The following is a 16,593-nucleotide window of genomic DNA, read 5'->3' as shown; positions in this document are numbered from 1 at the left end:
ATAATTTCATCAGTGATAGAGGAGAATGACTACTCCCCACACCAGCATTAGCACTGGACATTTTCACTCTTCTTCATCTTGGCCAGTCAGGAAAAAGAAAAAAAAAAAAAAAACTTATGGGGCCCTTGGATGGCTCAGGTTGAGGGCCTGCCTTCAGCTCAGGTCATGATCAGGGTCCTGGGATCGAGCCTGCTTCTCCCTCTGCCCCTGCCCCCTGCTCATGATCTCTCTCTCACTCTCTCTTTCTCCCAAATAAGTAAAATCTTTTAAAAAATTCATTTCTTTGATTATCAATGAGGCTGAGCACCCTTCATGCTTGTTTTGTCTATTTTACTTTATTTTGCAAATTAACTTTGCCTGTTTTTCTGTTGGGCAGTTTCTGATTTTAAACTAATTTGTCAACTCATTCCTTGGTATTGAAGCCTTAAGTAAAGACACATTATGCATTTGAGAGCTTTGTTTCAACCTCTGTGGATATTATTCAAATTCTTACATGAAATCCTGTTTCCTGAGTAAACATGTCAAGAATTACCCACAAGGTAACTGAACACCTGTAGGTCAACTCCCCCCGATACAGTGCTCTGGGGCACAGCTGTAGGAACAGGAGGTGGGGGAAGGGGGAGAAGCAGTAAGGACAGAGAACAATTAACACCTAGACTATTTCTTTCCACTCACTGTCTCTAGGTGACTGTTTCAGTATCATTCTGGGTCAAGGTAGAGCAGTTTACCACTAATTTACTAGTTCTTACTCATTCCTTCCCTCCCAAATATTTGACATGGAAGAATACATGCAATAAATATTAATCTAAAGATAGGTCTTAATTATTCAACTTTAAATGCTATTAAAAGCCATCACTTACATTAGGTAAAGTACCCCATTTTCAGGTTCTTACTGTAGGTTGCTAAGGGAAGTATAAAGCTGGGAAATACTGCTTCAGCTAATGTCGCTTTCCTCCTTTCTCCTGAATTGCAAAACTTACAGAAATAGCAGAGAATCTGCAAATGTCTGTGTGAGCCTATATGTGGTGCAAAGCCCAAATCTCAAATGATATCAGAAAACATGTCCACAAAAAAATGCACAAGGTCTACTATGTCTACAGGGAAGAATCCTGTCAAAAAAGTAAATCAGAAACAAATACATTCAGTTCTCATTTTTTAATCAACCAAATCCACCAGTTAACCACTTGTAGCCAATAGTTACTGAAAGCCAATGTCAGCTGCTCTGAAAAACAGGAGACAAATATAACAAGCTCTTTATTTTATTTGATTTTGTTTATTATTTGACAGAGAGAGAGAGAGAGCACAAGTAGGCAGGGAGGCAGGCAGAGGGAGAGAGACAAGCAGACTCCTCACCAAGCAAGGAGCCCGATGTGGGACTCAATCCCAGGACCGCGGGATCATGACCTGAGCCGAAGGCACATGCTTAACTGACCGAGCCTCCCAGGCGTCCCAAATATAACATGCTCTTAACGAACATACAATCTAGGGGAGAAACAAGATAGACAAGACTGAAACATTAAGGGGCCATCCCTGAGAAGGTGAAGTAGAACACACATTTTAAGTGGAGCAACAGTTTAGAGATGGGCAAAAACACTGCTCATGGGAACAGGGGCACGGGACTGTTAGGGGAGTTAGAAAGGCTTAATGGAACAGTGGCTTTGAGTCGGGCCTGAAGGGATGGTAAGATTTGCACAGGCTGGGGGGAAGGTGGTGGCTATCAGGGCCCAGAGAACACAAGGCACAGAGGTGGCAGTCAGCAAGTTTCTCAGTGAAGGACATGTGAAAATGTGCATTGATTGAGGCATGCTGAGGACACAAGGCTGCCCCACAGATGCTGTGTCGGGCAGGAGGGTCACCAGCAGCTCCAGAACAGCAGGAACCATGAGGGACTAGTGTGTTGTAATATTCTAGCCCATGCCAAACCATACTGGAGCCTAAAAGAAAGGAAACCTCAATAATACCTTGATTTTAAAATCTTGATATTTTGTTCATTATTTTTTGCATTAATTTTGATTTTTAAAAATATTGCATTAAAATATCATTTGTTTGGATGATTGCATTTTTCCGTACCCCCTTACATTTTTTGCTCAAGGCAGGTACCTCGCTTATCTCACCCCCATCACAGCCCTGTGTTCTATTTCTGAAGTTCAGTGGTGGGAACATGGGTATTAATTTTATTTTCAATTATAAGCTACAGCTTACTCATGCTACAAATATTCTGTGGCTAGTAAACAGCACTTAATAAAAACAACTGAGATAAATTAGGATTTTAAGAAGATGAATTATGAACTTTGAAGCCTAAAAAGCACAACAGGGAAAAGAATCCTTTGTGCTTCTGAGTCGATCTTTAGGGGAGAGTAACTCTCTGTTGCTGCAGTGTATGAAGTGCAAGCAGAAAAGGGTTGTTTTGCTCACGTCTAAGTGAGTGAAAGGTGAAAGACATCCTTTGGACCAAAGCAAACCTCTTTACACTCGGCGTGGTTTCCAGGGAGATGCTGCAGATGTGCCCAAAAAAGTAAAAAAATAAGACTGGACAATTCGGTGATAGTTTCTGTTCATTCCTATGGGTTTGCTTCTACCCTTTTCCACCCTGGTGTGTGTCCTGGAAGGCTGATCTATACAGACTACATCAGCTTCTGAGAAGGGTCAGCCATTTGGGACCCTGGACAGGAAATTGGAGGGGAAGAGAGTCAGACTGGAATATTCATCCTGCTTCTCATTCTTCCTGCCTGTGAGGTCGCTGCAGGCTCAACTCAAGGCCAGAACCTCAGTGAGACTGCCCTCTTTACACAGTTCTCTCGATTCCAGTAACCCTCTTCTCTTCAGGCCTGGGCACTGCCAAACCCTTGTGGTTTCCTATGCCCTGCCCACAACTTTGCAAATAGTCCCGTTCATTATTAAATTGCCCAGTTGGAATGTGTCATCTATTTCTGGCGGTGGGGAGGAGGGTACCAGAGGCTGCTGTCCACTTGGAGACAGGTCTTGAGTAACTCAGCTGCTGTAGCCCTCCTGACTCTGCAGCATGGCCCGAGGCAAGCTTCCACAAACGGGCCATACAAGGTGGGCTTGGCCCACATCCCACATACACGAGACCCATCCAGAGGTACCTGGCTGGCTCAGCTGGTACAGTACGTGACTCTTGATCTTAAGGTTGCGAGTTTGAGCCCCCACTGAAGATAGTTTCCTTAAAATGACAACCACCACTACCAAACAACAAACCAATCAGCTGTCCTCAAAGAGAAGCTACTCATTGGGCCATAGCATTTACCACAGCGCCATGGTTCAAGAAGCAGAGGAAGATTAATGAACTCTATAAAACTCTCACGGCTATCTGCATCGAGGAGAAGTAGTAGTGTTTGACACAGAGAGTGTAACTAGTGCCTCTAAAAATGCAAAACCTGAAATCTATTCTCATTAGTAAACCAATGATCAAGAAGGACACTTTTTAGCCAAAGAAGTCAATTAGCATGCAGCACAGATCTCAGAAAAGGTCAAGGGCAAAGCTGAAAGGTGCAGGCTGCTTCCCACGCTTGCCCCAGTGCACCACACCGTCATTGGACATGGACCTCCCAGTCAGCGCCGATGTTCAGTGAGAGCTTCTCCAGCTGCAGGGTGGCCATCTGGGCACAATAGGTAAAAGCCACAGGCTCATCTTTACCATCTAAATATCAAGACAGTAACAGGAAAAGTTTGATGAATATCTAGGAGAGAAAAATCTTTCCTCTGAATCTATAATATTTCTGACTCGGTCATAAAACCTGATACCCCACCTAGGAGAATCCAACTTAATATAGCACTTTTACGCATGGATGTCCATGAATTTTTTTTTAATTAAAAAAAATTTTTTTTTAAACTTCTTAGAAAAAAGACACTTTATAATGACAAAGGCAAAACCTTATTCTTTTCACTCCCTCGGAAAAATTGTAGCTTCGGAACAGAAAGCCACAGCAGAACAGTTTCCACATAAACCATTGTCTCCCGTCTTTGGCTGAATTTTTTAAACATTAAACACTCCATCATTTTGAATGCAAGACTGGTTGAAAGGAAATTGTAAGGAACAAAGTGATTTACCTAAGAAATTCAGTAGGTAAGAAATGATACAGCCTTTTAAGAAACTCCATAAACATGGGTAGGATTCTCTGGGGCTTCAGCTATCTACAGTTAAAAATACATTCAGAGAAGCTACAATATTTATTTCAAGGCCCAAATAATTTCCCTTAGAAAAATATCCACAGCTTACAGTTCGCAGAAGGCCCAGTTGATGAGGAGAAGCAGGATCGTCTTGCTCCCTCTAGATACTAGTATATTTGACCTCCATCAGAAAGTGCAGGGTCCACCTGGCTAAGTGTGCTATATCAGTGTTAGGACTAATCATTTCTTTGCGGCAGATACTTCCATGTTTATAAAAACAAATGACCTATTTCCTCACCAGATGAACGGATAGTCACAGAAGATGGCTGTTTCCTGAGGCCTAGGACAAAGATCTGCTCCACCACACACTTGCTGGGATAATGACCTCTTTTGTCAGCACAACTGGAGTAGATAAAAATGGTGTTAGGAAAATGAAAGAAATAAGAATTTGTACTGGTTATTAGGTCAATATCCTAGCCTTGGGAGTTCCCCTCCCACCTCTCCCTATGGAGGCCTGAACCATAAGGCTGTCATGTTTATCAGGATGAAGGGATGGAAACAAACGATTCCCTGTGCCAAGGAATGCCTAACCAGTAGACAAGCCAGTCTCCTTTTAACAAGCCATTTGGAGAGAAACTACCTAAGGACACTGAAGTCTCAAATGTGACTTGGACACTGCAATCAGATTTTAAGAAATCAGATACTTAATGTAATTGCTAAATGGGTGGATAAATGGGACTAATCAGAGCTTAAATTGAATTCTTTTTTGTTTTTTAAAGAGTGAAGAACAGGAAGATGGAGACGATAAGGAAGAAGGTTCATAGAGTGATTGAAAAATACTTCAGGGAAATTCCAGACCAAGATGGCAACATTTAAGAGGCCCCCGAATTTCCTTCCTCCCATGGATGCACTGAATGTAAAGCTACATGTGGAGCAATTCCCTTTTAGTGATACAGAAACTAGCCGAGTAACTCTTGTATATCAGGTGACTGAGGAAATAGCCACATCAAATCACGTAGGAAAGGCTGAAACACACGGTAACCTCTACCCCAACCAGGAGAGTGCCATACTGTTGGGAGGGGAACTCCCAACTCCCAACTCCCAACTTCTCTCTGAGAAGAGTGAAAAGTTTGGACAACACTCCTATTGCCCCAGTTTTAAGGCCCCCATCTGAGGTATGGACCCCCAATCAATCAGTAATTAAGTGTATTTGAACTAAATTCTCCAATCAATAGAGACAGAGTTGCTGAATGGTTACGAAGTCAAGACCCAACTATATGTTGCCTATAAGAGACCCACTTCAGCCTTAAGGACACATACAGACTGAAAGTGAAGGTATGGAAAATGATATTCCATGGAAATGGAGACTGGAAAAAAAAAAGTAGGGATAGCTAATATTTATAATAGACAAAACAGACTTTATGCCAGAAATTGTAATTATAGACAACAAAGATTGTTATATAATGGGACAATTCACTAAGAGGATATATAACACTTGTAAATATTTATGCACCCAATATCAGAGCACCTAAATATAGAAAGCAGGTATTAGTAGGTCTGAAGGTTGAAATAGATGGCAATAGAGTAATAGCAGGGGACTTCAATACCCCCACTTTTAACAATGGATAGATCATCCAGACAGAAAATCAGTAAGGAAAACTTGAACTTAAACTGCATGTTAGACCAGATAAATTTAACAGATATATATATATAGAACATTCCATTCAACAGCAGGAAAATTCATATTGCTTTCAAGAGCACATGGAACATTCTCCAGGATATGTTAGACTAAAAACAAGTATTAACAAATTTAAAAAGACTGAAAGTATATCAAGCATCTTTTATGACCATAATGGTAGGAGCGTAGATACCAATTATAAGAAGAAAACTGGAAAATTCACAAATATATGGAGACTAAATAACATGCCCCTAAATAACCAGTGGGCCAAACAAAAAATCAAAAGGAAAATAAGATATCTTAGACAAATTAAAATGGAAACACAATATATAAAAACTTACGGGATGCAGCAAAAGCAATTCTAAGAGGGGAGTTTATAGCAATAGATGCCTACATTAAGAAAAAAAATCTTAAATAATCTACCCTTATATCTCAAGGAGCTACAAACTCCTTGAGGACAAACTAAAGCCAGAGTTACTAAGAGGAAGGAAATAACAAATATCGGAGTGAAAATAAATGGAACAGAGGCTGAAAAGATCCATAGGAATGATCAATGAAACTAAGAACTAGTTTAAAAAAAATAAAATAGACAAATATTTAGCTAGACTCACCAACAAAAAAAGAAAGAGGACTCAAAATCAGAAACAATATCATTGTATGTTTACTATACTGGAATTTAAATTAAAAAATCAGGACTGAAAGAGATGTTACATTTGATAACTCAGAAATCCTAAGGATCATAAGAAATTACTATGAACAATTACACACCAATAAATTGGATAAACCAGAGAAATGGATAAATTCCTAGAACATACAACCTGCCAATACTGGAATCATGAAGGAATAGAAAATCTGAACAGACCAATTACTAGTAAGGATACAGAATCCGTAAACAAAAAACTGCCAACAAAGCAAAGTCCAGGACCAGATGGCTTCACTGTTGAATTCTATCAAACATTTTAAAGAATCTCAATCCTTTTCAAATTCTTCCAAAAAATGGAACACTTCCAAATAGATCTTATGAGGGCAGCATTACCTTGATACTAAAGCTAACAAGGATAGTACAAGAAAAGAAAATTATAGGCCAATATTCTTTTTTTAAAAAAAGATTTTATTTATTTATTTGTCAGAGAGACAGACAGAGAGAGAGAGCGTGCGCAAGAGCGAGCACAGGCAGACAGAGTGGCAGGCAGAGACAGAGAGAGAAGCAGGCTCCCTGCCGAGCAAGGACCCCGATGTGGGACTCGATCTGAGGATGCCGGGATCATGACCTGAGCAGAAGGCAGCCACTTAACCAACTGAGCCACCCAAGCGTCCTGAGGCCAATATTCTTGATGAACACCGATGAAGAATTCCTTAACAGAGGACCACACACCATGATCAAGTATTATTTATTTCTGGGATCCAGAGATGCTTCAACATAGGCAAATCAATAAATTTGATATATTACATTAACAAAAAGGATAAAAATAATATGATTATTTCCGCAGGCATAGGAAAAGCACTTGACAAAATTCAACATCCTTTCATGATAAAAATTCTAAAAAAATTGGGTACAGAAAGAATGTACCTCAGGGTGCCTGGATGGCTCAGTGGGTTAAGTGTCCAACTCTTGATTTCATCTCAGGGCATGATCTCAGGGTCATGAGATCCAGCCCAACATCCGGCTCCATGCTGAGTGTGGAGCCCACTTAAGATTCTCTGTCTCCCTTTCCCTCTGCCCCTTCCCACTCCCATGCTCGTGTTTTCTCCCCCTAAAAAAAAAAGAAAGAAAAAAGAAAGAATGTACCTCAACTTAATAAAAGTTGTCTATGACAAGCCCACAACTAACATCTCAATGGGGAAAACTGAATCAAGGTCAGAAACAGGAAAAGGATGCCCACTTCTCACCATTTTTGTTTAACATTGTACTGGACATCTTAGCGAGAACAATTAGGTAAGAAAAAGAAATAAAAGATATCTAAGTCAGAGAGGAAGAAATAAAATTGTTTGTATTTGCAAATGGAAATAGGGAGAAGCTGGTAAAAGGGTACAAATTTTCTGTTATAAGATGAATAAGGTCTGAGTATCTAATGTATAATATGGGGACCACAGTTGACAGTACTATATTGTATACCTGAAATTTGCCAACAGAGTAGAAAAAAAAAAGTATGAGAGGTGATGGATGAGTTACTTAACTTGATGGTGGGATTCCTTTTATAGCATATACATATAGTGAATCACCGTGTTGTACACTTTAAATATATTACCACTTTACTTGTCAATTATTTAGTGAAGCTGAAGAAAAGTACTCCACAAATGGCTTTCATCATTAATTTCTTTAAATAGTACCTTAAGATATTAGCTGTTTTTGAGGATCACATATTTAAGAAAGCACACGGCTTTTTAGCTGCCATTACCTGTTCATCAAAACTCCTGACAAGAATGAAAACTTCCTGTGCAAGAATTGCTTCTGGTGGAGGTATTGGAACGAATGACCATCGTCAAGATAGAATTCACCCACGGCAGAATCCTGGAGATTGAATCATAGAGAACATGTTTATATAATAGCTTACTAGGAAAAGAATGTCATCCACTAAAGGGACTAAAATAATTTGTGAAAAATTTTATTAAAAAATTAATATTCAAGCTGTACAATGTAGTCATATAAATATGTACATTCAATACCAATTAGTGAAATAATATGCATAAGGAAGTCACGTAAGAGGAGCTCAGAAAGTTAGATCTTGTTGAAAAAAATTTAAACTACAAAATATGGCCAGTGGCATAGGTGGTTTCTTTGAAAATACTACCCTAGAATGTGATGACAGGTCAAGAAAAGTTCCCAGAATGAACCTAAAGTTAAAAAGATTTAGTATATAACAGATGAGATCAGCTATTTTTATCTTTATCCTCCATTTAGAGGATAGCATCTAGTTACTACTTCCTTTCAGAGGACCCCTTTGGCAAGTTAAACAAAGGCACAGCACTCCATATGGCTGTTTATTAATCATTGACAGTGCTTGATGTGCTATGGATCTCTTGTATTTATTATGTGGTCTGAGATTTGTAATTTGGCCCAAAAAGAATGTCTAAGTGAAACAGATGGAAGAGCAAGTTTAATTATTCTATATTTGCATAAGAGTATGAATTTATGTTCAGTTCTGTAGAAGAGTAAGAGTTTGTGTTGGTATTATAAGGGGGCAAATGGATAGGATGGGAGTCTGCTATAGGTTTCATTTGGCTCAAAAGATCTTCTAAAAGGACATACAAATTCTGGATCCTTCTGAGCTTTACCCCAGAAGATTTTCGTTGTTTGAGCCAGCTGATGAGAACAGAAGTCATTGTGTGGGGTTGTTATTCCTGAAATGCTGCAGATACTGTCATCCTTTTATAGGAGACAGACTTTTGGGGCTAATCCATTTGGCAGGCTGACTAGGCCCAATGGGCATTTGGTCCAGTGGTAATCAAGGCCAAGCTGCAGGGCACCAAGGGTCACAGTGTCCCAGAGGAAATTTCTATCATTTCTAATTCTTGGAGTTCTCTCTCTCTCTTTTTTTTTTAATTAAAGATTTTTATTTATTTATTTGACAGACAGAGATCACAAGTAGGCAGAGAGGCAGGCAGAGAGAGATGGGGAAGCAGGATCCCTGCCAAGCAGAAAAACTGATGTGGGGCTTGATCCCAGGACCCTGGGATCATGACCTGAGCCAAAGGCAGAGGCTTTAACCCACTGAGCCACCCAGGTGCCCCTAATTCTTGGAGTTCTCTTAAGAAAAATTCCAGGAAAGGCAGACAAGCTGGACAATGATTCACAAATGATTCAAAACTTTGATTTATAGAAAAACATCAGGAGCACCTGTTCCATCACTGGGGCTTATTATTTTTACATAGTGTTCCATACTCAAAAGACCACTACTCCTATAAATTGATAAAGTAATAACGAATGAGATGTGTAAAGGTAACATCTTCCAAATACCTTCGTGCTTAGAGCCACCCAGAGTCCATATGGGGAATCGGTCATGTAGCCTGTGGATTTTCCTACAGTCGTCTTTATTGGTACTATACTTCCACCTCGCTGAAATACCGGTATCTATAACAGAACAATACTCTCAGGGAAGGAGTAGTCATAAAAAGCGATTTCAATGTAGAATCTAAAAATATTTCATTGCATGAGATTCCCATTCTTTGCAAGTATACACTCAGAGGCAAAAAAAATCTGTGAGCATAGAGATGGAAAATATGGAACTGATAGCATTAAATGTAAAAGAGTTCAAAGATTAAAAATTGTCCATTTTTTAATTATCAGGGAAACTTTTCACCCTTCATCAATTTGTTATCTATTCTGCCTATCCTATCAGTAGTTCCTATTTGGTATTTTACATTTTCTTTTCTTTTCAAAAGATTTTATTTATTTATTTGACAGAGATCACAAGTAGGCAGAGCAGCAGGCAGAGAGAGAGGAGGAAGCAGGCTCTCTGCTTAGCAGAGAGCCCAATGTGGGGCTCGATCCCAGGACCCTGGGATCATGACCTGAGCCGAAGGCAGAGGCTTTAACCCACTGAGCCACCCAGGTACCCCTGGTATTTTTTAATTTTCTTATCAACACAATACACATGTTTATTTCTAGGGCCCTGTTAAGGAGTGAGTTTTTGTGTCCGTTTAAGTAGGCCCACATATATGTGCGTATGCATATAAAATATTATGATTTCTTTGTTTCAGAGAGATGACTCTGTCCTTACTATGGTTTATACCCTTCCTGCTCCCTGCTTCCCTGAATCACCAGGATGATGGACTCAATTCTGAGAGTAAATTTGTGAAACTTCTGTTGTAGAAGCCACCAAAGTAGAAGACACATGAAGTAACTCTAAGCACAGTGTTATAGATATGGCCCATACCTATGGTTCTTCTGGAATGGGATTCCTGCAAGGAAAGCCCAGTAAATTTCCTGGGTCCCCATTCAGTCCTCTGCAAGGAAGCTCTTTGAATCATATGGGGGCTTGTACTTCGTTCTGAGTAAAGTACAAGAGGGAAAAAAGTACAAGAGTATAAATGAAGGTGGGAGTGAAGGTGGAGTAGTTAAGATGTCCACCCTCTGCTTGATTCATAGTTCGCAGCAAGAAATAATGCACATTTATCTTTCCCTCATCAACCAATCACTTCTTTTCTTTTTTTCCCAAAGACCAAGGTTGTAAGTTAGCACAGTATGGGCTGTGAAGTGGGAGTGCAGCTGACCTGGGGTCTTATCTGCCACAATCTAACCACAACCCTGAACAAGTAATTGAACTTCTCAGAATGCAGGTTCTTCACCAGTAAGCACGAAGGACTGAAGTAGATGAATGTTAAGGTCTTTTTTTAAATCTGAAAGTTGACATCTGAAATTGTTTTATTATGGAGATCATACTACTGATAACAGCTTTAAAAAATAATGTCAATATATCTTTATTAATTTGAACACTACTTAAGGCCTGCAGCATTGGTTGTGATTTAGTGGCAAGAGCACACTTCCCTTCGCAGGTTCAGTCTTGATGGGTCCCCTTGACTCTACTGTCGTTAACTGACAGCTTTCCCTTGGGTATAGAGGGCCAGCCAGGGTTACAACTGAAAACTCAGGTTTTATGACTTGGTCCTACAGGAGGACATTCTGTATGGTGTGTGTGGTAAGCGCCATTTTTACTCTGCTTTTAGTGTTATTATTTTTCTTTTTTTAAAATTTATTTTCAGTGTAGCAGTATTCATTGTTTTTGCACCACACCCAGTGCTCCATGCAATCCGTGCCCTCTCTAATAACCACCACCTGGTTCCCCCAACCTCCCACTCCCCACCCCTTCAAACCCCTCAGATTGTTTTTCAGAGTCCATAGTCTCTCATGGTTCACCTCCCCTTCCAATTTCCCTCAACTCCCTTCTCCTCTCCATCCCCCATGTCCTCCACGTTATTTGTTATGCCCCACAAATAAGTGAAACCATATGATAATTGACTTTCTCTGCTTGACTTATTTCACTCAGCATAATCCCTTTAGGACCGTCCATGTTGCTACAAAAGTTGGGTATTCATCCTTTCTGATGGAGGCACAATACTCCATAGTGTATACGGACTCCATCTTCCTTATCCATTCGTCCATTGAAGGGCACCTTGGTTCTTTCTACAGTTTGGCGACCTGGCCATTGCTGCTATAAACATTGGGGTACAGATGGCCCTTCTTTTCACTACATCTGTATCTTTGGGGTAAATACCCAGTAGTGCAATTGCAGGGTCATTAGGAAGCTCTATTTTTAATTTCTTGAGGAATCTCCACACTGTTCTCCAAAGTGACTGCACCAACTTGCATTCCCACCAACAGTGTGAGAGGGTTCCCCTTTCTCCACATCCCCTCCAACACGTGTTTCCTGACTTGCTAATTTTGGCCATTCTAACTGGCGTAAGGTGGTATCTCAATGTGGTTTTAATTTGAATCTCCCTGATGGCTAGTGATGATAAGCATTTTTTTTTCTTAGGCATACAAATAGAAATATATGGAGAAGAGTTGTTTGTCCTTGATGTTTCATACTGTGAAGTCAGGCTATATGCTGATACTTTTTTCTCATGTTTCCATGGCGTTATTGGTATAATTTGCATGCCCTACAACTCATCTATTTAAGGTGTACAATTAAATGTTTTTTGAGTATATTGAGAGCCATGCACCTGTTACCACAATCAATTTTAAATCATTTTCATCATCCCCAAAAGAAACCTTGTACCCATTAGCATTAATTTGCCATTGCTCCCAAACTCTCTCCCTTCCTCAGCCCTATGCAACCCCTCATCTATTTTTTGTCTATGTGGTGTTATCCAGAACACTAATGTCCCTGGTTCCTTCTATGTAGGCACATGTTATGGACTAAATGTCTGTGTCCCCACCCCCAAATTCCTATGTCGAAGCCCGAACCATCAATGTGACTGTATTTGGAGATAGGGCCTTTAAAGAGATAATTAAGGTTAAATAAAGTCAGAGAGTGGGGCCTTAATCTGATAGGATTAATGTCTATAAGAAGAGAAATAAGAGAACTCACTCTCTCCCTCTGCCATATGAAGACACAGCAAGAAGGTGGCTGCCTATATGTCAGGAAGAGAGTCCTCACTAGGAGCAAAATTGTTGGCACCTTAATCTGGGACATCTAGCCTCCAGTACTGTGAGAAAACAAACTTCTGTTGGTTAAGCCACCACATCTGTGGTAGTTTATTATGGCAGCAGAAGGTAAAAATGTACAACAGGTAAAAATGACAGCCTGAAAATTACTTACAGTGTCTAAGGCTACCTGGACCTTCACAGTACGTGCTCCTTCCCAATGAGCAAATGTTTTAGAGTCATACCAGACCTGGAAAGGAAGAGACCCTAATGAAAAAGAGTATAAGAGCAACTCTGCTCACAATTTCATTATTTAGCGAAGCATTCATTTTACCTGGATTTTGAATAACTGCAAGGCTAAAATAAGTATAGTTTTAAAAAAATCTTGAGTAGAAGTTAGGAAGGACATATATTTTTAAGAAGATACCAAAGGACTAACCTAGTACTGTGATGGATTAAGTTCACTAAAAGGCCATTCATTTGTCCATCTGTCCATCCAGAAGTTATTTGTCCAACAACCTACCACATGCCCAGCACTGCTAGGCATGCATGAGTGAACAGAAAGACAGACTTCCTGCCCTCACGGATTTTATTATAGTCTGGTCATCTCATAAACTTAATGCATCTAGAGTAAAAAAGATGATGGAAGAAAGAAAAAGCAGTAACAAAGAAGAAGAACACACTGTAAGCAAATAAATTACAAATGAGGCAGGAGGAAAGGAAAGTGTCAGAGAAGGAAATAGATCCAGGAGAAAGACAAATGGAAACTTGGATCACTACCATAGTTATTTTTTAGCACAGTTCAATTCATGGAGGAAGTTCAAATTCTTATCTGGGATCCTAATCAAGGCGGTTTAGTTGCTTTAGTACCCAAAAGGTCCAACAAAGTAATTTGATAGGATAAATCCTTAAGACACCACCAATAGCAGTAGCATGGAAACAAAAACCTCTTTTTCTCTCTTTCAGCCCAGTATGATTTCTGGCAGCCACAGTCTATTTCACAAGGTCACCTCCTGGGATTACCATATCCTTTCTAGAGCTCCTGTCCTGCGGTGAAGGTGAGAGGACTGTGGCCTATCGCCAGCCCCAGTGACTCTCAGTTCAACAGGATCTACCCCACCTTGTCTCTATGTATTATCCTTGGCTAGATCCAATTTGCCAATGTTTTGTCAAGGATTTCTGTGTCTGTGTTTATGGGGGATATTGTCTTAGCTTTCTTTTCTTACAAGGTCTTTCATTTGACAAATTCTAGTAGCTTTAGATAGAGTAGTGAGAATGAAAGGTAAAACAAACTGAATTAAGTAAGATTTTGAGATTACCTGTCTACCATTTCCAGAACTAACTAGAGTAATTAGAATAAGAGGTATATGTATAGGGTGTGTCCTCTGGTGCTATATACAAAGGGTAAAACTTGGAAGGGTCGGAAGGCTTCCAAGGGAAGCCTTGGAAAGGTAAAACTGGCATAAAGTCCTATGTAGATCAGACCTAGTGCTCAGTCACCAAGCTCCTCAGTAAGTACGTACAGAAGGCTTACTATCTGTCAGGTACCTGTCTAGATGCTGGGGATAGAGAGTGAATGTAATAGAGGAAAATCACCTAAGAAGCCCTTAAGAAGCTAATGTTCTAATGGGGGAGAAAGGTCATCAGCAAAACATATCAGTAAATACCACGAATGTTAAAGATGTTAGGTTCTGTGGGAAAAATGAAGGATGATGTGGGCCTGGACAGTGGGAGTGGTCTGTAATCTTAACTAGGTAGTCAGGGAAGGCCTCACTGAGAAAAATCTATTTGAGCAAAGGCTTCAAGTAGAGGGAATGGGCCATCTAGAAAAATGGGGGAAGAGTGACAATGAGGGGCTGTAGGTAGCCCCCTTGCACAGTGTGATGTGATACTAGCTAACTGGTGAAGTAAAAATATGGCAAGAAATAGCTTGGCTCATCTCCCTAGGGTTTTGAAGATATGAGAGAACAATCACAGAACACTTTGGGAAACAGTGTTGAACGAATGTATTATAGTCATTGCAGTGTTCTTGCAATGATGATCATTAATAAAAAGTTTTTGTTAAATTAATTTAAAAATTCATTTGTGGCTATGTCAGAAGGAGAGCTAGCTCTTCTTAATGCAAGCCTACTGCTTTGTTAAAATTGACTTGAGAAATTCTCAGTGAACTGCTAGGCAGGACAATTTATTTAGATGTTGTTGTATTTGACCTTTTTCTCAGATTTTTACTTGGTGGTGGAACCTTTATCTTCATCTTAGATGAGGGGGAGCCCTCATCTAAGAACTACACATTACTGGAGAAACCAAGAGGGAAGAACATAATTGATGAACATTCTGGCAAAAAGCCTGGATATCATCCTATCAGTAAAGACAAGTGTACTGGGCTGAATGGTGGCCCCTCCAAAAGTTATACACACTTCTTAATACTGGGAAGGAGTGAATATAACTTTCTATGGTAGCAAATTTGATTAAATTAAGGATCTCAAGATTAGAAGGTTATCTGGGATTATGCAGGTGGGTCCTGAATGTCATCATAAGTGTCCTAATAAGAGAAACAGAAGAGGAGACACAGACATACAGAGGAGAAGGCGTGTGAAGACAGAGGCACAGAATGGAGTGATGTGATGTGGCTACAGAGCCAGGAACCACAAGGACCACGGGCAGCTGCTGGAAGCTAGGAGAGAGGCATGGAAGAGATTCTCCTTCTGGACCTCCAGAAGGAACTTACCCTAGTGACACCTTGATTTTGGGCTTCAAGCCTCCAGAACTGGGAGAGGATACATTTGTGCTATTTCAAGCCACCAGATTTGTGGTAATTGCGGCCTGAAGAAACTAGCACAGGGAAAAGTGTAAAGCTGGATGGACAGAGAACACTTGGGTTGATGTTTTGCATATTGCTTCGCCAGTACCTGGCAGTACTAAGCAGCGAGCGTGGCCTGGCTCAGCCACCTCATCACCTGCCTAGACAGTCCAAGCGTATTTTTTTTTTTTTTAATTTAAACTCTAGTTAGTTAGCATAGACTCCAATATTGGTTTCAGGAGTAGGATTTAGTGATTTATCACTTATAAACAATACCCAGGGGTCATCACAAATGCCTTCCTTAATGCCCATCAGCTATCTGGCCCATCCCCCACCTACATCCCTCCACCAACCCTCAGTTTGTTCTCTATAGTTAAGTTTCTCATGGTTTGTTTCCCTCCCCACCTCCGTTTTTTCCATCCCATATGTTCTGTTTTATTTCTTTTTTTTTTCTTAAGATTTTATTTATTTATTTGACAGACAAAGATCACAAGTAGGCTGGGAGGCAGGCTCCCTGCTGAGCAGAGAGCCCGATGCGGGGCTTGATCCCAGGACCCTGGGATCATGACCTGAGCCGAAGGCAGAGGCTTTAACCCACTGAGCCACCCAAGCTCCCCCTTCTATTTTATTTCTTAAATTCCACATATAAGTGATATCATATGCTATTTGTGTTTCTCTGACTTATTTTGCCTAGCATAATACACTCTAGCTCCATTCACATCACTGCAAATGGCAAGATCTCATTCTTTTTGATGGCTGAGTAATATTCCATTGTATATACACACCACATCTTCTTTATCCATTCATCAGTCGATGGACACGTGGGCTCTTTCCATAGTTGGCTATTGTGGACATTGCTGCTATGAACATCAGCGAGCATGTGCTACTTCGAATCAC

At 40.2% G+C, this 16,593-nt stretch overlaps 1 protein-coding gene across 5 annotated transcripts in view; it reads right to left on the bottom strand.

Annotated features, from left to right (window-relative positions):
* Nucleotides 1-1,235: 1,235 nt before the first annotated feature.
* Nucleotides 1,236-16,593, bottom strand: part of GANC (glucosidase alpha, neutral C) — a 74,403-nt gene continuing 59,045 nt past the window's right edge. For 4 of the 5 annotated variants that reach the window (XM_059372609.1, XM_059372607.1, XM_059372612.1 and 1 more), the window contains 5 exons: nucleotides 13,072-13,146; nucleotides 9,768-9,881; nucleotides 8,209-8,321; nucleotides 4,430-4,533; nucleotides 1,236-3,661 (listed from right to left, as the gene is read on the bottom strand). In XM_059372609.1, coding sequence (XP_059228592.1) covers nucleotides 3,552-3,661; nucleotides 4,430-4,533; nucleotides 8,209-8,321; nucleotides 9,768-9,881; nucleotides 13,072-13,146 — 516 coding nt within the window. In that variant the 3' untranslated portion in view covers nucleotides 1,236-3,551. The remainder of the gene's footprint in view (nucleotides 3,662-4,429; nucleotides 4,534-8,208; nucleotides 8,322-9,767; nucleotides 9,882-13,071; nucleotides 13,147-16,593) is intronic. The other variant, XM_059372610.1, reaches the window with a different exon arrangement.

Source organism: Mustela nigripes, chromosome 13 (genome assembly GCF_022355385.1).
Source record: "Mustela nigripes isolate SB6536 chromosome 13, MUSNIG.SB6536, whole genome shotgun sequence".
In the NCBI taxonomy this organism is placed as follows: domain Eukaryota; kingdom Metazoa; phylum Chordata; class Mammalia; order Carnivora; family Mustelidae; genus Mustela; species Mustela nigripes.
The sequence above is the reverse complement of the archived record's forward strand: the minus strand, read 5'-3'. Positions and strand labels throughout refer to the sequence as shown.